Source organism: Haliotis cracherodii, unplaced genomic scaffold (assembly GCF_022045235.1).
Source record: "Haliotis cracherodii isolate W230 unplaced genomic scaffold, xgHalCrac1.p SCAF_8, whole genome shotgun sequence".
Taxonomy (NCBI): domain Eukaryota; kingdom Metazoa; phylum Mollusca; class Gastropoda; order Lepetellida; family Haliotidae; genus Haliotis; species Haliotis cracherodii.
The window spans coordinates 37,274,087-37,297,621 of record NW_027266341.1 but is presented as its reverse complement, the minus strand read 5'-3'; the positions used below and the strand labels follow the sequence as shown (position 1 = coordinate 37,297,621).

General features: G+C 38.6%; 1 protein-coding gene across 1 annotated transcript; it reads right to left on the bottom strand.

Annotated features, from left to right (window-relative positions):
- Nucleotides 1-6,387: 6,387 nt before the first annotated feature.
- Nucleotides 6,388-20,493, bottom strand: LOC139449387 (autophagy-related protein 13-like). Its single transcript, XM_071230753.1, has 5 exons — nt 20,105-20,493; nt 18,110-18,675; nt 17,067-17,252; nt 16,476-16,779; nt 6,388-12,934 (listed from the first exon to the last, which is right to left on the bottom strand). Exons 1-5 carry the CDS (start codon nt 20,261-20,263, stop codon nt 12,719-12,721), a joined length of 1,431 nt encoding a protein of 476 aa, XP_071086854.1. The 5' UTR covers nt 20,264-20,493; the 3' UTR covers nt 6,388-12,718.
- Between the last annotated feature and the right edge of the window lie 3,042 nt (nt 20,494-23,535).

Sequence of the window (23,535 nt, the reverse complement as noted above, 5' to 3'; positions counted from 1 at the left end):
GTCAGTATACTGTGTCTGAGAGGGGTATTCATGTTAAACATGGTATCTCAGTGGGCTAGTACTATAAAATTGGCATCAGTCTGGACTAGCACAAGCACACACATACACACACACACACACATGCATGCACATCGCTATTTAAATGCAATAAACTTGGACGTGATGTTAAACCATATTTCACCTCACCTGGATCTTTGCTCATGCTATCAACCACTGGTTGACTCGGATGTGAACATTTACATGATCATAAAGATACACCAGGACTGTTGCATTCAGGACATAAAACATCATACATTCACCCATGCCTTGACTCTTCTTAGCTTGCAATCAGTTTGTGGGCCTCACATTTATATTTAAGGGAAAATATTCTTGGCTCTCAGTTAGAGGATGTCTGCTGGTGTGTGTACTAACCGAAAAAAGTAACTGCTTCATACAAAGTTAATAAAAATAAATATATTCTGAAATAAGCTGTTTCAATACATATTCATGAAAACATCGCAGCTTTGAGGTCGTGATTAACAATTTGCTCCTGCATGTTCATGCACAGCGCACAATTTGGATGTTTGCGTGTTTGTTGGAAGCATGATGCAATTTTCTTTAATGTGAATGTGCCCTGGATATACTGCAAACAGGAAAAGCACAAAACGAAGTTGCCAGACATTTGAATGTTCACTGAAACACAATATTATCTCTTTGGACATGTTATATACAGCAGGGCAACACTCATGACTTGCCATGAGCTGGTCATCCATTTGTGACGTCACGTCAACAAGACAACCATATTCGGTTGGTGCATCTGCAGAATTGATATCAAACTGCCACATTAACAGCGCAGACAATTCCTGGGTTGAGACCAATTAGTGACAGAGCCCTACGCATGCCCCCGACATCCAGCGATATGCCCAATTTTGCTTCCATGTCACCGTCCGACACACCTAGCTTGGTGCAGACAGTATCTAAGGTTTCGAAGTCATGATTGGGACAGTATACTTTTAAAGATGGGTCCAGGTGCGACCATGAGTGTTTAAGCGACGCTTGCGTTATTCGACTTTGTCAGTTTGGGAGTGTAAGTGAAATGTTATCACAACTCAATGGGTGAACACAACTAATCCTCGTAAACGGCAAGTGAATGGCATATGCTACCAGTACGACATCGTTCGAGATCATGTTCTACCCTTTGTGCAAATGCAGGGACGTAGCATCACCTTGCTGTAGGATAATGCCCGCCCACAAGTTGCATGTGTTGTAACAGAGTTGAGGCAGGATAACATTGCTATACAGCCATGGCTGGCTGTTTCTCCAGACCTCTTCTGCATAGAACATGATCTGGGATGAGATGGGACGACACCTACGACAGGACCAGAACCAGCCACTCATGCTAGCTCAGGTGGGCCAATCTTTGGTTGACATTTGGAACAACATCACAGGTTGTTTTCAATCATATGGTGTCTTCCTTGCCTGTATCAGCGCAAATCGTGGTCACACCTGATACTGACATTGTTAATTGAGTTGTTACACAACCCCTTTCTAAGGCGTGTCACTCTGTCTCCAGTTTTGGTGTTTGTCAAGGAATTTGTTATGATAGAAATTAGATCAGACGAATGACCAAATATTATGTTATTTTTTTAATTACACAACTTTACACCTCTTAATGTGAAGCAATTACTTTTCCCATTAGTATATTTGTGTTGAGTGAGTGAGTGAGTTGGGTTTAACGCCGCTGTTAAAAGTATTCCAGTTATATCGCAGCATGTCAGGTTAATGTGGGAGGATAGCCCGAAGTGATGCAGGTCTCAGAGGTTTACCAGTTTACCGTGCTGACAAACCTAGAAACATAATTTGGGCGAACCGGGATTCGAACCCACAATCATAGGTTTCTGTGCCCAAGGGACGCAACTCTGCACAGGGAATCGCCGCACCTAAGACGACTGGGCCACCCGTGCCCCCATATTTGTGTAGACAACCGAGCTCCAAATGTTGTGTAAAGTGCTCCATGTTGATCCAGTCTATCACCAATATGTAGGATACAGTCAAGAGACACTATAAGCCAAAGATATATATCAAAGAAAAAGTGAACTAAGGTACCTTTTTATGACAGGCCGACCATTGCTTATTGTGCATCATTGCATTGTAACGTTGTTGTGAAAACTATGTGCATCTTGCGTTCTTAAAACTATGACATCATTGCATTGTAACATTGTTGCGAAAACTATGTGCTTCTTGTGTCCTTAAAACTATGACATCATTGCATTGTAACATTGTTGCGAAAACTATGTGCTTCTTGTGTCCTTAAAACTGTGATGTCATTGCATTGTAACATTGTTGCGAAAACTATGTGCATCTTGTGTTCTTAAAACTGTGATGTCATTGCATTTTAACGTTGTTGCGAAAACTATGTGCTTCTTGTGTTTTTAAAACTGTGATGTCATTGCATTGTAACGTTGTTGCGAAAACTATGTGCATCTTGTGTTCTTAAAACTGTGATGTCATTGCATTGTATGATGTCATTGCATTGTAACGTTGTTGCGAAAACTATGTGCATCTTGTGTTCTTAAAACTGTGATGTCATTGCATTGTATGATGTCATTGCATTGTAACGTTGTTGCGAAAACTATGTGCATCTTGTGTTCTTAAAACTGTGATGTCATTGCATTGTATGATGTCATTGCATTGTAATGTTGTTGCGAAAACTATGTGCTTCTTGTGTTTTTAAAACTGTGATGTCATTGCATTGTAACGTTGTTGCGAAAACTATGTGCATCTTGTGTTCTTAAAACTGTGATGTCATTGCATTGTATGATGTCATTGCATTGTAACGTTGTTGCGAAAACTATGTGCATCTTGTGTTCTTAAAACTGTGATGTCATTGCATTGTATGATGTCATTGCATTGTAACGTTGTTGCGAAAACTATGTGCATCTTGTGTTCTTAAAACTGTGATGTCATTGCATTGTATGATGTCATTGCATTGTAATGTTGTTGCGAAAACTATGTGCTTCTTGTGTTTTTAAAACTGTGATGTCATTGCATTGTAACGTTGTTGCGAAAACTATGTGCATCTTGTGTTCTTAAAACTGTGATGTCATTGCATTGTATGATGTCATTGCATTGTAACGTTGTTGCGAAAACTATGTGCATCTTGTGTTCTTAAAACTGTGATGTCATTGCATTGTATGATGTCATTGCATTGTAACGTTGTTGCGAAAACTATGTGCATCTTGTGTTTTTAAAACTGTGATGTCATTGCATTTTAACGTTGTTGCGAAAACTATGTGCATCTTGTGTTCTTAAAACTGTGATGTCATTGCATTGTAACGTTGTTGCGAAAACTATGTGCATCTTGTGTTCTTAAAACTGTGATATCATTGCATTTTAACGTTGTTGCGAAAACTATGTGCATCTTGTGTTCTTAAAACTGTGATGTCATTGCATTGTAACGTTGTTGCGAAAACTATGTGCATCTTGTGTTCTTAAAACTTTGATGTCATTGCATTGTCACGTTGTTGCAAAAACTATGTGCATCCTGTGTTCTTAAAACTATGACATTGCATTGCAACTTTGTTGCAAGGTGTTGGCCCTGCAGACATCATCAGTAGAATGTCATTGCATGTTTGAAATTTAGATTATACAAAAGGCCCACTATTGTGTCCAGTTGCTAAAACATTAACACTTATTAAGAAATTATTGTTTTCTTATTAAAAAAATGTTAAAATGTGTTATAAAGGGGGACTACAATCATGCATTTATGAAAAATTGTATACACACACATAAGCTTAAAAATAAGGTATGAATTTGACCAGGTATTTAATAAGTACGACAAACAAAGAATTGCACAACAACCGTAATCCTTTTGAAATGTGGTTTCACGTCGCATCCCCAATTATTTCATGTGCATGAGTGAGTGAGTGAGTGAGTGAGTGAGTGAGTATGGTTTTACGCCGCTTTTAGCAATATTCCAGCAATATCACGGCGGGGGACACCAGAAATGGGCTTCACACATTGTACCCATGTCGGGAATCGAACACGGGTCTTCGGCGTGACGAGCAAACGCTTTAACCACTAGGCTAACTGACCGCCCCATGTGCATGAACATGTGCGTGTGGCTGCTTGTACTTGTCCAGACTTGTTACAGGTTTCATAGTGCTAGCCCACCAATATACCATGACAGCTTTACATAGATAACCCACATACGACACATAATACTGACTCTTAACGTGAACACTCTTTATCACCTTCATGCCAAGCACCAGGCAGGGTAACAACAAGTACCATCTTTTAATGTCTTTTGGAATGACACAGCCAGGGCGATCAAACCACAGACATTTTGCTCTCTGGTAAGATGCTACACTGTGGAGGAATTTTGTTGCTGTTTTGGACAATGAGAATCTTGATAAATACATTAATATATTTAAATAACTAGACTCTTAGAAGTTATCATGTTGCATAGTCTCCCTGGTAAACATTCTTAAGAAAATTCAGGGGGGCATGGATGGCCCAGTCGTCTAAGGTCCCCAATTCGCTGTGCAGAGTTGTGTCCCTTTGGCATAACAGAAACCCATGATTGTGGGTTCGAATCCCAATTTGCCGATGATTCTAGGTTTGTCAGCACCATACCTGTGCTCGTGGATTTCACCGAAGTGTTTAACGACCGAGACCTGCATCACTTCGGCTTTCCTCCCACATTAAGCGGACACACCGCGATATAACTGTAATACTTTTAACAGCGGTGATAAAACCCAACTCACTCACTCACCCATATTATGGTCACTGGTTGACATTCTACAGATACTGCTACCCAGTGAACTAAAGTTCAGACACTTTGGATTATTTCAGACTATATGAAGTTATTCAGTTTTAGACAAGTTAATACTTGGCAGTATGATGATAAGGCAGAGGGGTTTACCGCTGGACAATACTTCAGCGAATGAGTGAGATAGTGACTCTGGTTTTACCGCTTTTAACCGTATTCCAGCAACATCACGCAAAACCCCAGAAAAGGGTTGATTCATACTGTCTTGTGATCATTCAAGCAAAACCATACCTCCTCTGTGCCAGGGAAAATACTCAACTCAAAGACTATCAAGATGGAAGTTATTTTATTTGGATAATGCAACACCCAGTGCATCACAATGACAGCTTCAAGCACACAATATGTCATACTCCCCGTATATACAATCAGTTGCTGTACACAATACAAAAGTTTGGCAGACACAAATTAATATCCAACCCATTATTATTTAACCCACAATACAAACATAAATGAAAGGAATAGTTGTTACTGAATGATGCCTTGGTTCAGTGTTGAGAAATAACCTTGGAAGATGTAGATGAAGTTCGGTCAACCACGTTGTCAATGTGATGTGGTGCGATTATGTAAAAATGTATCCTCTTATTTATCAAAACATGGTAAAAATTAATGTCAGCAAAATAAAGTTAATTTGTTTCATTTACCCATTTATTTGCAAATTTAAAAATAAGTGAAGTGCAATGTTAAACTGAAAATATGATTTCTTTCTCACATTAACACTTTTAAGATTCTTTAAATTTTTCTCCCTGCCTCTTCACAAAATATGTAAAAGCAAAACATATTGTCTTGACCTCATGACCCTTTTACCAAGAATGTCATCTTTGTAGGTGATCATCCCTGTAGCATCTTTAGCCATGTCCAAATATTAGCTGACCTTGTGCATGTACCTTGTTCCATGGTCCACAACGTGGATGCAAGTTCTCACTGTCAGTGAGAGGTGTACCTGCTCCACATTTAGATGCCATTGCAGTAACAAAATGATTCTGACAAACTGGTTCCATTGTTGGTTTGCACAGCAAGCACAGTGCTTTTATCCAACAGGGGTGCCAATAGAAGAGGTAAAGATATGTACCGTATCAGTTTGATGGTGTGCATATATACCATCCTTCATTATGAATGTAAACAAAAAGTAGATATGTCAAGACCTCGATTTTGATTTTAGGTTCACAAACTTCATACTGTCAGATATTTATTTTCATTCAATACCGAGACCAAATGAATGCTAAGTTTAGTGTCGTCCAATTGCTGCCTGCAACAAATTGGCTACCGTCTGTGAACTCTTACCAGCAGTCACAGCTGCATAAAAGCCTTTTAGGGCCATTTGTTTTTTATTTTCTTTCTTGAAATTTCAAGCTTAATTTTTTATCTTGAAATTTCAATTTAGTATGTGTCTTGAAATTTCAACATAGTATCTTGAAATTTCAAGAAAAAAACTAACCCAAAAATCAAAACAAATTGTCTTAACTTAGTGCCTTGAAATTTCAACATTGCTTCTTGAAATTTCAACTTAGTATTTCAATACACCAAGCTGAAATTTCAAGATACATACATTAAAATTTCAACTTATTATCTTGAAATTTCAACTTAGTATGTATCTTGAAATTTTGAAATAGTATCTTGAAATTTCAAGAAAAAAAACAACCCAAAAAACAAAACAAATGGTCCTAAAAGGCTTTCATACAATCGATCAAAACCAAAAAAGAAAGATTCTTCTGAACAGCTGGAACCAAAAACAGATACAAGGGGAAAAAAACCTATAACTGAAATAGAACAGCAATATCATACCTCTTAACAAGTATGTTGAAAGAAACAAACATTTCAATGACATCTTTTAAGTAGCAAACAGAAAGATAAACACTTTTCTTTTTTTTCACAAATATGTACAACATATTTGATAAATCTCAGTAGTAACTAATGAAAACATAACAAAACATGATAAAATGTAAATCAAACAAACAGCAGATTCTGACATAAAACCTATTTCATATATTTACAACTTTTCGATAACCATATTAACATATTAGAGATCACAAAATTGTACAAAATTTCTGACTAGTGCAAACTTAAATAATCGCAGTTTCTTCAACTTATCAAAGCTGCTTATATAGTGCAAAACTGCATCCTCATGTACATGATGTATGCTCAAAACACACAATCATCAATTTATCAGAGGGCAGTCAAATTTTAATCTCAGCTCCTGGGGTGTAGACAACCCAAGCTTCGTGTGAGATGCAACAAGTTTGACAGTCACAATTTACCATCCCATCCCATCAGTACCCATTCATTGCTGAACAAGAAAATGTCAATAACAGACTTGAAAGTCCGTTCTTCACAACAATGTTATGCCAGATATAACAAACATATCTGCCCTTTGAAGTGTTACTTTCAAATTTTTCAACAAAACAGAATTTCAAATAATTCCTTACAGTAGAATATTGAACTGCTCTCCGGTCTCACTCATTCAAACAAGCTAACATTCATCTCAACACCCTCAGCACATGGACGATCAATCTGTTGAAGCACATATATTTACAAAAAACAGATCAGGCTGATGTGTTACATGTAGGAATCAACTATCAACTTCTACATCTATGAATATATATCTTATATGGAGTGAGTGAGTAAGTATGGTTTTACACCACTTTTAGCGATATTCCAGCAATATCACGGTGGGGGACACCAGAAATGGGCTTCACACATCGTACCCATGTCGGGAATCAAACCCGGGTATTTGGCGCGACGAGTGAAGGCTTTAACCACTAGGCTACCCGACTGCCCTATCTTATATGGAATCCACATTGAGTTGAAGAATTAAGTCCCATAATCATTTAATGTTTCTCCATATGAACCAGTGATAGGATCCTGGCATACATCATTCACGGATTTATATCTGCAGAGAACATTGGTCAGCCATGGTCAACCATGTCCTCTCCTTTGATATGCTCATTAAATGTGTTTTGGTTTGTATGTTTGTTGTTTAACGCAGCACTCAGCATTATTCCAGGTATATGACTGAAGTCTGTAAATAATTGAGTCCAGACAAGACAATCCATTGATTGACATCATGAGTGTAGATCTGTGCAATTAGAATACAATATGCAATCAACCAAGTTCGCAAGCCCGACCATCCAAACCATATAGTCGTCTCTTATGATCAGCATAGGTTTTTGGAGACCTGTATTCTTACCTGGAATTCCCATGTTAAATCAGTTCTATTTTCTTGATTACATTTCTTACTGAAAAATATAAACAAGTTCTTCTCAAATAATGCCTTTTAAAATGTTACGGTGGTCTGATGTATACAGTGTGAGATGGTGTGCTACTGGTGTTTTAGTGTTGGTCTTTAAACAAAAACATAATACTGTCTTGCAGGGACGTTCTCCAGGGAAAGGCTGTGCATAAGGCCCAAAATATTTCTTAACGGCAAATAATATGTGGATTTCATTGTATCAAGCAACCCTAGGTCGGAAGAAGTGGGTACAACGACAAGTTCATATTCAAAATGTAGAAGTTGATTCACTAATTACAAAGAAAATAAATACAGATATGTATCAATGACAGATGTATGAGATTAACATTAGATTGTTATGTCGCAAAATATTAGAAAATGAAATAATCCTTAAAAGAACTGATGTTACACAAACTTCAGACAGAATACCATGGACACCAGTGCATTAGGTTTCAAGAGCCTTATGAGAATTATCTCCCTTGAATGTGTCTTATGATGACACACTTCTAAGAAATTACCAAAATGAATTTTGTCAAATATAAGTATTTTCATCAATATCATAATGATCGATCTTTCAGGTGCAAGCTCAAAACTTTCCTATTTCTATTCTATGTACTATTTATTGAGAAAAATACCAAACATAATATATTACATTAGAAAATAAATCTAGTGGGCATTAATGAAATGGTTCCATCTAACTGCTAGCAACCAGAATACATTTGTAGGCATAGATGATCAAAAGAATCAGTTTGGATGGAGATGGAAACACAAGAAGCGTGCCATTATGATGGTAGGGAGCAGGACAGCCCTGTGTGGAGTTGGCCAAGAGCAGTGCAATGTTATAGGGTTGGTGGGTTTACCAAGTGAAGAAATATGCATTGTTTATATTTTTAACAACTCAATGAGTTAGGTTTTACGCCGCTGTTAGCAATATTTCAGCAATATCACGGCAGAGGGACACATGAAATGAATTTTGTAGTCAAATTATATATATCACAATTTATAGTTTAAAAAGTAGAAACTGGTGCACTTTTGATCTTGCCTCTGAAATGCATGAACATGCATATAACATATAAACTGCAAAACAGATCTAATCTGTAACGGTCGTTAAACTCCAAAAGACTAGCTATATGGGTTGTCATAAGTTTTCAAAAAGTGACATTCACATAGGTCTTGTCTGAAATCAGGTGTACTGGCAACTGAACATTTAAACATTCATTAAACACATTGAATATTTACAAATGAATCCAACTAGATGACACAATCAAAAATGTAACATGTACACAATAAATACCATACTACACAATCATGGGAATAAAACCAACATGAACTCTTTGAATAGTTTTTTAAAGCATTAAAGAGTCAACATTTGCATGATATATTATTGCAATGTAGTTTCAAACTGTGGAAGTTCAAAAATATACAATGTGTCTCCTTCCTACTAAATCTGTACATAGGTTCGACACACACATCGAATGGCCAGGAGTAATGCTGAGCAAGTTGGGAGATAATTGTTGCCATTTGCCAGTTAATAACACGACAACAGTTACCAGTAATATGATACTTGAAGCCAAGCTCATACACTTCACATCACGGTAAACTCACGGTAAACTCATTCAGGGGTACTGACAGCTCACAAAATACAAGTCAGGTCAGGAACTGTCTCCAGACCTTAACAGGAACTGTCTCAAGACTTTACCATATATTGTCTCAATACTTTATCAGGAACTCTCTCCTGACATTACAAGGAACTGTCAATCTAGACTTAATGAGAAGCAGGTCTTCACAAGTATTTTTATAAGTCTCCAATTTATGTTTTACATTCCACAAATTTTATAACTGGATTAGACTACTGGCTACTGGTGGTCCTTTACCACCACTGACATTAATGTATTTGCTGTAATAAGTGCCACAAGGCTTTAGTAAACAGACAACGGGGGACACTAATTAAAATCATAAACAAGTGAAATGTGTTGTCTGAGCAGTAGTAAACAATCTCAGTTCCAACGTTGGTGAAACTAACTTGTTTTTTTTTATAGTTACTAGGCATATATATATCCCTTCTACATCGCTGTATACACAAGAAACTATATACTGTCATGTACAGTCGACCTTAGCAGGGGAGGTTTATATAAATTCCTTACAGATTGGTGTAAAAGTTTGTCAGGGGGTGCTTATTCCAGCAAATATGGTATCATATCATCCCCTGCATTTGGGGACCACACTTTGCGTTTCATTCTGGAAACCCAACTATAACTGGGCTCCTGCTCTTATTAAGGGATAAACTGTGTTAATGAGGTTGACGCTAGCAAGATCTTACTGCAGTATTAAGTAGCATTACTTGGAGACATGGAGAAAAATTGTGCTAAAAGACTTAATTTCCTGTTTAAAACTTTCTATTCTCACAAGAGTCAAGTATTTTGGAAATAATGGATTTGGAATGTCAGCCGTTCTGATCAGTGATTAAATACTTACAATATGAACAAGACAAAGGGAAGCATACAAAACGTTTCAGTCTTTGGCTATTTGTGAACGGTTTCTTTCATATATGCTATACTTCCTGATTATGTCGGCACTGAGACACTGGAAAATAGCATACTTATCTATAGATATATATCACATCTGAATAACTAAGTATGTTTCAAGCTAGACTGTAAAACAGAAAACAATGGTCTCCCTTACAATGACTTCTGAAATGTTTGTGGGGGTCATATTTCTTCTTGAGTATGCTACTAAGTATGGATAATTGTTTTATTGTCTGCAAATAATTTAAAAACTTTTGCTGGTGTGCAAGAAGCTAAAAAATAACGCCCATCATGTTAATGTCATAGTCATATACGTTTAGGAAGATGTACATGTATTATGTAAGACATGTTTATCAGTTGATTGAAATCTTGAATAGTCATTCTCATTCACATAAACCAATCTCTTTTTACTTCTGAGTCAGAATTGGAGAATATCCAATACACTGTATATTTATATATTTATCCTATCTCACACTACACATTTTTGCAGATTATCTGTTGCCTTTTTTTCTTCTTCTTTCCCATTCTGCTTATTGTGGTATAAAAATTGCTGTGCCAAGTATATGGTTTACGTTGAGAAACAAAATGTATTCTCTAATCCAACACGTCACCATGGTGACCAGAGAATGAAGTAACCGACTAACGAGGCATGTGATCACAATGTGTCGGTCGATATGCTTGGGATTATATTCGTGACCCATTTGTTTGGGAGGTGACCATAGTGATGCTGGGATGGATTGTTGGGCTGGTAACTCTGTTCAACCATGTTTCCATATAGGATCGAAGATAAAAGAAGAAATGCATAGTGTGAGGCTATGTTTAAAAATAAACATTTATAACAGCAGCATAACATACACAACACAAATACATTCCATTATATGGAGGTGTTGATATTTACACTTATAGACACTTTACACACATTGCATTATTGGCAAGTAGTACGCAGCAATATTGTATTTAGCTGCAGTTCAAAGCTTTATCACATGTGACAACATTCAGACACAGGTCAAGCAATTTATACCTCCATTTCCAGATGTGAAAACCAATCCACATTCCATGAAGGAATATCAAAGACTATGTCACAGTTAGCCTGACAATTTTATAGGAAAGTAGTTTTTATAACGGAAACAAAATTTCAGTTTATCATTGAGGAGAATTGTTTTCAGTGAGTTATATTTTCAGAATTTTTGTTTGTTTGTTGTTTAATGCCGCACTTAGCAATTTTCCAGCTATATGACAGCGGCTTGTAAATAATCAAGTCTGGGCCTGACAATCCAGCGATTGATATTGTTAGCAACAATCCACACCGTCGGGGTATGATGACATGCAATCAACCAAGTCACCAAGCCTGATCATCCAATTCAGTAAAACACCTCTCCGGACCAGCGTAGATTGCTGGGGAGCAGTTCGAACTGGGCATCCCAACAGGGTTATTTTTAGAATAAATAATGATTTTTCGCAATGGATTGGATAGTTGCTCTCATTCGTAGTGGATTCCATCCTCTCCACAATGTTCCACTGTAAATTTTGATCATCCAATATCATATGTAATTAGATGGTCATGACAGTAACTTTGCTACTCCAAGCTAAACACCTAGCTACAGTGATGGTAAAATGCAAAAAATAAGAAAATGCCTCTCTATGAGTATGATAAGTGTACACTGAATGTACGCAGTCCCTCCTTGTCTGCTCCTAGCACTAAGTTTCATTACGCAACATACTCCACACACACTGAGAACCTGACGCTTGGGAAAACCCATCTTCTGGACCATCACTGTAGGGGACAGCTCTATGAGGACATATCGATCTGAATTGTCAATCTGGGATGTTTTATCTAAACATTTTTATTGTAAACGATACTGGATTTTCAGAGTTGCACCACATGAAAGAATTTTGAAAAAAAATAAATTCTGTAGACCAAAACCAAAGATATCCTAAAAAGTTGATATTTGTATTTAAATTTCTTTTCAAGGAAATCAAGCAATCAGTCAAAGACACACACTATTTCTGTTTATTCTGACTCTCTTTCTGAGGGAAGAAAATAAGTGAGAAAAGTGTGGTTTACACCATGCAAGACAGGGGGCATATTGTCTAGGACTATCAGTGTTTCATAGCATGTGTCGTTTGGTCAGTATAGCAGCTTGTGCTCAGGGATGTCTACCCACTAGAATCCTGGTCTTTCAATGAATCAACAAATTCATCAAAACCCTTCATGTCAGACTCGAACAGAGCCAGCTGGTTTGTGACCACTTCCAATGTCTCGTTAAATCCACTCTCCTCCTCATCGAACATCTTCAAATTTGGTGCACCCTGACACTCTCGGTAGAACTTGCCAAGGTCAGTGTTGGCGTCTGCTCCTGCAAATGGCGTTTTCTGAGGAGGAAGAAGAAAGGAGTATAGTGAATGAGTGAGTAGATATACTTTCATAATACCCGGTACCAATACAAAGTAGACAATATTTATGGATAACAACTTCTTAATTGTACTACTATTGCAACGTTTTGTTATAGATGCTCACACCGTTGTCAAGCAAGGATGCCAAACAAACAATGCAATAAAAATAAAAACCAATCTTGTCACTGTTTAAGTTATGTTGTTTGTAAAACATTTTCAAGCATGACTGGTCTGCAACGTTTGGAATCTCCCATCTCTGTGTCAACATTTCACACAAAGTAGCTGTACTGGTGCATTGTTCACACATACAAAACAGTCGTTAATGGTTGCTAATTCTTTGCTATATTTTTGTATCTGTATTCTATCTATCAAAGATAGAGCAGTCAGTCACATAAAAATGAATTTAAGCTAAGTTTATATTAGCTGTTTAGTCTTTTGGCTCTAGTTGTTTGAATCTTAACAGCACAAAATATTGTCACTTTTCCCTCTCAAGGACAAATCTCACAGCAGACAGAACTACAATATTGCTGGCTCAGCTTCATATACCGATACTCATGTGGAATGGCAGTCCAAGGCAGCAGCAGCGTAACCATCCGAAACCATGGAGGCTTGTTCAAAAAGCTGCGATTGACTATATGCAGACTGTGAATCATTTGCAGCTTCAACCAATTTTTCTTTGGAACCAGCAAGAAGCAGCTATAAAATCCTGGCGTAAGGGCAAATGGAGCAGGAGCTCTGTTGTCTCTATTGGGCTGAGAGTGGTCTGGTCTTAGAGGACTGAGAAGATGAGGCCTGTGTCGATGGTTGGACCCGACAGAGGCAGCCTTGGGCTGATAGGGCATCCTCTGTGTATACTGGGTACCTGGTCTGAACTGTAGCTTTGGCCTGGGTGGAGGACAAAGACTTCTCATAAACCTCCTAAAAAGGATTGTTAAAATGTTTCACGGACGACCAAGGTAAACATAAAAGCTCAAACAAGATGGGCACCACCCTTTCTCCTCAACACAAGCCTGGCGCATGAGGTAGGAGCCCGTCGCCTGCATGAGAGGTTGAGCCAGATCCTGCAGAAGGCAAATGATATGTTCCAAAGACAAGAGAAGTTCCCATGAAAGCCTGTCTTCGGCAGACAAGTTCTGGCCATCAATGCTTGCATGGAGGTGGTTATGAGAGACAATGGCAGGAGTGACAGGTGAGTCAACAAACAACAGGGACCTATCATTAATCTTAGCTGTGGTGAAGCAGAGCTTTCCAAAGTATTGGCATTGTCCACATGATCGGCATTGTTGGGTTGCTGAGGTGGGAAAAGAAATCCCAATCACCTTCAATCAGGTTGGTATGATTGCAGGCTTCGGAAGCAAACCCTTGAGCGTGACCTCATCCTGCCTGCTGCAGAAGTGCTGGTATACTTTCAACTATGGTATGCACGTGAACTGTGCAAGTAGGTGTTGGAACCTTCGGGGCAAAGAAGCATTTAGCCGATGGTAGAGGGACAGGTTCAACTTTGAGCATGTCGACAATCCAAAATAGCCTATCTTTGGATGCTAAAAGCAGCTGCTAATCTGTGGCAGAGGCAGCAACACTGGGCGCCAAAGTACAAGAGGAGGCCCTAGGGAAAAGGTGCACTTGCTTCAAGACTCAGGAGATGGCGACTGTGATCTCGCTGGCCTTGCTGTAGTCTTGCACAAGGCACCTGTTCTTTTGACTTTTTAAAACTTGTGCACTTGCGGAAAGGACAAGATAGGTCCTTGTTGATCCTTGACACTGGCTCGGAGATGACCTAAACGTGCCTTGTTTTTTCAATATGTACAATATAATGAGAAATTAGTATAGAACATTTAACAAAACGCAACTGACCCTGCGTTATAGCAAGGGAAACATGACTGTGGTATACCAAAACAGAGCCTTCACATGCAGAATTACACCAAGGTGGAAACCTTGTGTCAACGTGAAACTTACATTTACATCAGAAGTGGTCGATAACAAGGACACAAAACACCATCATAATAGTGAATGGAACATGACACGTATTGGAGAACACAGTGAGGAATATAAGTAGACGTTTAGTTAGTTCTTTACAGCCAGGCACCACTGATTAATGTTACACAAAGGATAAATCTCAGGTTAACATTTTGTTAACACTCAGCATTATCAAAGCTATATGATGGCGGTCTGTAAATAATCGAGTCTGGGCCAGACAATCCAGTGATTGAAACCATGAACATAGATCCAAGCATATGGGATACGATGACATGCATTTACCAAGTCAGCGAGCCTGACCACCCGATCCCGTTAATTGCCTCTTATAGTTGCCTTTTTATGGCAAGCATGGGTCCCCAGATTAGCAAATTAAAATGACAACCAAAGTCTTATTCCAATCGTAAACCAGGAGTGTATCAGAAACATGTCTGTCCATGTTGGGCAATGAAGAAAAGCTGACCAGTAGTACAAGCTCGGAGAGAGGTGGTTGGTGGGTACGTTCATATGAATGTTCTACAGTTTAATGATCGAGCAAGAAGGAATATTGCATATGGTTGCGACAGGATAAGTGAAAAAATATGGCAAACCAAAAGAATTTTCTGTTTTCAATATTAAATGAATGACTGACTCATCATTTCCAAATTTGTGCCTAGTTATCTCTTTGGAGCTAAAAACACAGGAACCTGTATTGACTTTATTTATATCCACCTGTATGTGCTTGTTGTTCTATTCAAGCCATATGTCGGTCTCTACATAATTGAGTCTAGACCATCTTCCCGAGGCAATAGAGATAACTGACTTTAAAAATCCAGTTTCCACCCTTGCCGAACGTGGCTGGAATTACTGGGCTCGATCGTAGCGCCACCAGTGGCTATTACTAGTTATGTCCCTTCTAAGCCTGTCCTATGGACCAATCAAATTCCACTTCTCGTATCACTTGTGTTTGCTTCACACAAAATGGTGGCGATCGATAATCTAGATCTATATTGTGATAAAACAGGTCTTACATCGCGAAATGCATCAAATCACGTCAGTACCTTGATTAAAAACATGAAAAGATTTGGAAAATATCTGCTGACAACGAGTTGGCGGTGCACATGCTTTGCAATTCCTGCAATCGACTGAAATCTGCACGACAGTTTACGAACCGGATTTCGATTTCTGTGCGCGATTTTTTGGGGACTATGCATAGACTCGTTAGCCCAGCCAAAATGTAACTCCATAATACCAGCCTAGTTCGGCAAGGGTGGAAACTGGACTTTTAAAGTCAGTTAATTCTCTTGTCTTGGAAGATGAGTCTAGACAGACAATCCTAGTAAATGATACTATGAGGAATAATCCAGTGTATTGTGTACAATGAGCAAGACCACCTTATCCACGTAGTCGTCTCTTGTGACCAGCATAGGTTCCTGGAGACCTATTCTAAACAGTAATCATGTCAGGAGATTCCTCTTTGTAAGTGGACATCGCCCTTTGAAAGCTGACCTTTCCATGAACAAAACTAAACATGCAAAAATAGGAAAACATCTCAGAATCACCATACCAATTCCACCATAACAAAATCATCTGGTGCTGAAGCATCGCTGCTATTGCTCTTGTTAATATCACTTCCAGCCGAGTTGGTTGTGGTTTCCATGTTGTCTGTCTCTCCAGATGTGATGGAGGATTTGAGTTTCTCTATTGGTGGTGGTGGCGGTGGTGGTATTTCTGCAGGTTTGGTCGGAGCCAGGAGGCTGAAGAAGGGGATCTCTTCCATGTCAGTTTTCAAGTCCTTCATGCTGCGGTGTGTTGCAAACGCCCCCACCCTCTGCAGCTCTGTGAAGCTGTTTGAACCCTTCTCTGGAACGCTGCAGGGAAAACGGTTAGACATCAATTCTCATATCTGGGATTAGCTATAATTGCAAATACATTCTACCAAACAAAAATAGACAACATGAACTCATTTCGCACTCATGGTATATGTAACATAACTAGAATTAAGGAGAAACAGGCAGGAATTTATCTAGGATTCCTAAGTGCCCTTGTCAGGCTAATTAGGAAAAAAACATACATTACTTTTCAAATGTTGTACAGACATTTGTTTCAGATTTGGGGTGGAATATTGGTCCCTGAGCAGGTCATGTAACTTGCTAACCTCCTGGGTCGATGGTCATCCTTGTCTTCTGTTGACTTTTCATTGATTATACAAAGTGGCTGAGTGTTGAGGGCCATTCCGCACTCATTGATGTTGAGGTCGGATGAGGGGCTGGTAGAGAACATGGTGGAACACAGGTCTTGTCTGTCCAGGCCCACGTTCAGGAGCTCATCAGAGGTGCTGTTCCTGAGAAAAGAATGAAATGGACTTCATACAACTCTGTAAGGAGCCTGCTTTCTTCTGAAATGTGGGTTATTAGTTTTATATAAGAATCAAAATGGTGAATGATTGAATGTTTAGCATCACACCAAATTATAATAACAGCTTTATGATCATGATTATGTAATGCTGGGGTAAGCTGGCACACGATCAGGCAGGTCACACACTGTAACCATGTGCAATCCCAAAGGTGAAAAATTAGTTTTACTATAATTCAATCTTTAAACTTTGGGCTTTATCATTGTTCATACTTATACATTCATAATCAAAAGAATGAAATTCTATCATGTCTATGCAAGCACCAAAACATACTTCAGCTGTTTGAATGAGTAACACTCAAAATTATTTTACCTAAACACATGAAAGTTTTCACTTTTGGAAATTCAGAAAACACATCCTTCCATGAATTTCTTCCAATCTTGTATTGTTGGTCAGTTTTATCACCATTCTTGAGTGCCATATCATGTTTTATAGACTCAAGAGACTGATATCAATATTTATTTCTTTGGTCCATAAAACATGACACTGACTGACCTCAAGACTATATGGCCAATAACTGTTATCATGTTATTCAAATTTGAATCAGATGTTACGGGAAGACACCGGAGATGATGCACAAGCCTTGCATTACGCTCTCTCTGATTGGCTGATATTTCTCTCCTTTGAGTCTATTGGCTTAATCACACAGGGCAAAATAAGTTTTGGTCGCTGCCCAGCAGGGGGGGTCTCAGGGCAATACCGTGTTTTCAGGAAAGTCCTGTGACCCTTTCTTGACCAATGACAATACAGATAAACTTTGTAATAGTACTGATATTCAAGATTACCTTCTAAAACCTAAACTGCAGGGTTTAGGTGTTGTCGGTAGTTTTGGGCTGGCATCTCTCTTGAAATGATCATCCTTAACTTCAAAAGGTAAATCCTTGGTAGTTTTGTGTGGAGAAATGAGCAGCTTCGTCCGGTATGCCAAATTCAGCAAGATTGTCCCTACCGGCGTAGGAATTGCTCCAACCTTAGTAGACTGGTACCCATCACCCAACTGAAAGAACTGTGGATCTCCGAGATAGATTCTGTAGCATATGACATAATCTCCTCCTCCATTGGCACTCTGTCTCCTCGCTAACCTGTAGGCAGGAGGAACACGAGAAACTGAGAATAACGATTTTAAAGCTATGCCCATCCTGTTGTAGACGGTGTAGGAGACCTTGACACCTGGTTCACACTGTTCCTTGTTGAGGGTGATGTACCACGTCTCTAAGACCATGGTGTCGCCCTCTGCCGTTCGCAGGGATATCTCCACACACACATCCTGACCCAGCATAGACTGCTGGCCAGACAATACCTTCTTTGCTTCAGAGTGTACTTCTGGGATGTCCCTTATGGCAAGATTGAACTGAAATGAAAATGTAAATGATTTCACTAAATTCAAGTCTTGGATGTGGGTGTATTTCCTCACTGAAAAAAATATTTGTTAAAACAAAATATGCAGTTACGAAAAGTATGCATATAACATGTTTTTTTAACAGAATTTCACTTAGAAAGTAAGAATTGTGCATGATCATAACAGCAAGTAAAGTCTAAAAATATATATGGCATTTTGAACATAAAAATATACATTCAGCAAGTTTAGCTGAACACTTCGGAAGTGATGTTACTTTATGCAAGTAATGTGAACATGTTTTTTGTGTTGGTAAACAAATGTAATTTCATAAATCTTTGATGTTCCACTTTATCATGTTTATCAGGGTTATACTACATCAGCACTTGTCCTTAGGGTCATACATGAATGATAAACACAATAGCTTAAATTTTTGTGTTACAGTTTAAGTTGAACAGTTTAACAAACATAAATAAACATATTACACCAACTTACCATGCTTACCATGCCTACATACAACCCTACATGCCATTGCTAAGATTTTGACACTTTATAGTCATGACAGTAGCTCTACCAGTATTTTGAGGTTGACCATAACTTATTGCCAGAGAAAAGAACGTCACTAAACTGACACACACAATGACTAAGTAGAGATGCAATTGTAAAATAAAACACTTTTTTAAACAGATACATGTGGCTTAAATGACACAGAGCAGCTGAACATGCTGAATATGCAAAGAAAATGTCATCTGGTAGTTACAACATCCATATACTAGATTTCATATTTTTACTCATCAAATACTTATTGACTGTGTTGGCTAATTGTTAACCTGGTTGATTTGTGAAGCGTAAAAATATCAAGCAGGATTTGTTTAGTTTGAAATATATATAGATCTGTATCATGATTACCAACTTGGTATAGTCATTTGGAGTTTTATGACTGCTTCCGCTAAGTTCAGATAAGCGCTATTTAACTTGGTATATTTGAGAAATTAACTTATAACTGATACACTCGAATAGTTAGTCCTTGTCCTACAACATGGCTCTTTGGTAGGTCATATCATGTCCATTGTCATGGATACTTGCAGAAAACATTTCAAAACATCTCCTGACCGGCATAAAGCATGTGAAAATACATAAGCATCATTATCATCATTATGTAGAAATCATACTGCAATTAACTGGGTAACTACAATAACAACTGGCCTCCCAGGAAAATGTTGGTTAGTTTACCAGGTTTCAACATTAATTTATAATTTAGTCAACTCCAAGGTAAACATTGTGAAAAAGGAAAACAGGTTCTTATTACTTGGGTTTTTTCAGTGTGTCGGAATATGTTTATAAAAATCAGTATCAGTGTAACAAATTCTTAGTTTTTAAGCTATTTTTTAATTTCTTCAGTTTACAGCTGGTGGATGACACACAATTCCAGGCTGGTACATACCCAGTCTGCGCCTGATGAAAATGGTTTTGACTTGGTCCTGATCTTTTCGCCGAGTCTTGATTGAACGATGATTTGAAGGCTTTTGAAAATGAAAAACTTTGTGAATTTCTCCAAGTCCTTCTTATCTTGACTATTTAACTTTCCTGCAGCCATATTCATAGTCCGTCCGTTGTTTACGTTTTCTGGTTCACCACCAGTTGTTCCAATGTGACATTTCAACGATTGTCCTGCGTGTAAGCATATGTCAGCACGTCAAAGTGTTGACAAACTTTAAATCATGAATAGTTCTATCTGTATTTTGATGTACATGCCCCTACACAGGGAGAATAATCCACAACATTCATAATTTTCCTAAATATTTTCACTGTCAACGCAGACAGTCTAAACTTCCTGTTACCCACAATTCCTGGACATTATCAAAACTAAGACTATTTTCCACACAACTCATTCAGTTAAAGCGTCCCCAAAAGGAACTTCTGTTGAAACTAAAACAATAACAGATGATTAGGTTATTGTGTGGTATTGAATATTGACAAATATCACAAGGTGCGTACCTTTAAACAATTTTCAGATTCAAATACATGTACATGTACACGATTGACATCCGGCAGTGACGTGCCAGTTTCCAGTTACATCGTTTTATTTGTGAAATGTAAAAACAAAGAATTCCTTGTATATTATATAAGGAAGCATACGACCACTCACCAAAACAGTCGTGGAAAATTAAAGTCAAAACCACTTTGCAAGCGACCATTCACATTATAGTTTCAGTCAAATTAAATAATAACACGGACGACACTCCACAAAAATATTACCAGAAAAATGATGAGTTATGCCTAAAACGGCCCCGGTGTGCCGAAAATGGTCGCGAAAACGGCCCCATATAAAAAACGTATGTATTCAAACAAATGAAACATACGTTATGATTGATGAGGACACAAAAAGTATGTTTAACTCAGAAAAAAACTTTTTTTACTTGAAATGTGCGCGTGTTCATCAAACCTACAGTCCACACCTCACACAAGTGAAAAAGGAAGGACGTGAGTGAGGGAGGGACGGACCTTTAAATGTTTATCACCTAATCCATGGACAATTAATCTGTTTGCACAAGCAAACGTAATTCGAGTCATTATCTATAACTGGTATATTCACATATTTGTTTCTTGTTTAACGTAACAATTACTTTCATCAAGGCTTATTTTTTCTGAACATGTGAAATGATTTGTTTTTTGTTTATTTAACTCCGCAATATTCAAGCTACATGAAGGCGGTCTGTAAATCGAGTCTGGGCCCGACAATCCTGTAGAACAAATAAACGCAGAACAAGCATGGGTTGCTAAATCCAAATTCTATCCCGAAACTTCACGGGTGATATATGAAATGAAATGACATCTTCAAGTTCAGGTAAAGGGTGCCACATGTTGTCCCCCACCCCCATAATATAAGACTGCGAACCTCCCTTTATATTGATAAAAATAACAGCTGTTTATATAATGTAGTGTTTGTGTCATATATGATAATCTAAACATGAAACATATTTTGATACCCAAACGTGTGTCCTCGAATTAGCCAGATGCCCCATCAGACAGCTTGTAACCAACAAAAACTATAGGCCTGACCTCATATCGCCTACACCCCATTTCGCCTACGCCCTTATTAAAACAAATTTAGGGTTGACTGCACATCACATAAATGCTGTTATACCTTTAGAAAACTGAACTCTTACACTCATGAGGTATACTTCATATATTTCAACAACTAAAGAAAATAAACTCTAGCACTGATGATTTATACTTTAATAAGGTCATATATTCAACATACATCAATATCATCATCATGAAGATCAGTCACATAAGTTAATCAAGTACATGTGTGATTCACTAATTCATCAGTCACATAACAATTACTGTAATTTCACCAAGTGTCCAACTGCATCACAGTTTTTCGTCCAGCTGCGAGGTGTAGCTTCAGTCTCTCAAGTTAGGCATATCTATCTCTGTCAATACGTGCATTGCGTTTAACAGCACCACCAAGACCCGTCGGCCGTCTGCTGTCTCAATCTTCTTGATTTCCTTTATGAACTGATAGATGTTGGGATGTGACCGGGCATTCTCTTCTTTAGTCCATTGGGAAACCCCTCCAGGTGGTTGTTGGAGCGAGGTCCAGTGTTCTGGTTCCAGATATTGCAGAGAAATCTGTCGTCGTCTTCTACCCAGGTACTTGTTACATAGTCATTGAAGGTGGAAATCTATTGACCATCTGGACACTGCTCCATAACTTCAATCCAAGCATCTTGGACTTGATCCAGTGGCAGTAGAGGCAAAGCTGCAGCTCGTCGGACGTGGCTCTGTACTGCAGGATTGTTCATGTACTCTCGCACAAGACCTCTGTCAGCAGCTTGACGCCACAAAGCTTGGGCATATTGGAAAAAAAACAGCCCCGAACTGAGCTGCCAGGGAAGATCTCACTGACACAATCTCATTAAAATCAGATCTTAGTTCTCGCTACCGCTAAACAATAGCGAAAACTAGAATCTGATTTTAATGAGATTGTCACTGGCAGCACTGATAACAGCCTATTCAAAGTGTGTCTGGATCACATCTGGGGAAAGTTCTACACCAGTCCTTGCACCAACAATGTCCTTCAACAATCTAAATAATCTAACATAAGTCTGCTTGGTCTTGTTTGGGAGCAGTGAAAATGCCACAGGATACATTTTGCCATCCACCAGACAATGAATAATGTACACCTGCAACCACAAGCTAGGACAAAGAAAGAAAGTACCATCCACAAACATGATGTCAGCTTCACTCTGTATTTCCAACATCTCAGTGGTTGCGAACACCAGTAGTCTGTCATCTACGCCGTCATCTACGCCGTCACAGGAAGTCTCTGCCATCTTCTGACTTGGTCCATGGATCTTCCAGGTTGACGTTGGCTCTGGATTCAGGAACTGGCGGAACCAACTTGGCTCTATGTCTGTACAAGGCGGCTTGTACACTGGCAAAGGAAGGCATGGTGGCTGCTGTGTCGACGTCAGCTTGGTCGAGTTCAGCATTGTAGATCTGCTGCTCAGGAGTGATGTCCGTCAAAATTTCCTTCATTCTGGCTAGTGTCTGGCTGTAGTGTTGGTGGTCTGGTACCGTTGCTGGAGCCTGTATGTGGTCCTTACGTGGACTTGAAATGCATTGGCCACTTGTCGAGGTTTGTCCAGCTTGCAATCGTCCAAGGGCTTGGTGTCGTTGATTTCTTATCAGTCTTGGCATGTGGTAGCAATTCAATAACGAATGAATGTTATCTGATCTGGTGGATTTTTATAGGGCAAGAAATAGGGGAGCGGGGAATTGATTAAGATCAGTACCCTTTCAGCGGCAATTGCTTGCCCAGGAACGTTCTGTATGGCACTTGTTTCACAATATGTTTAATCTTTC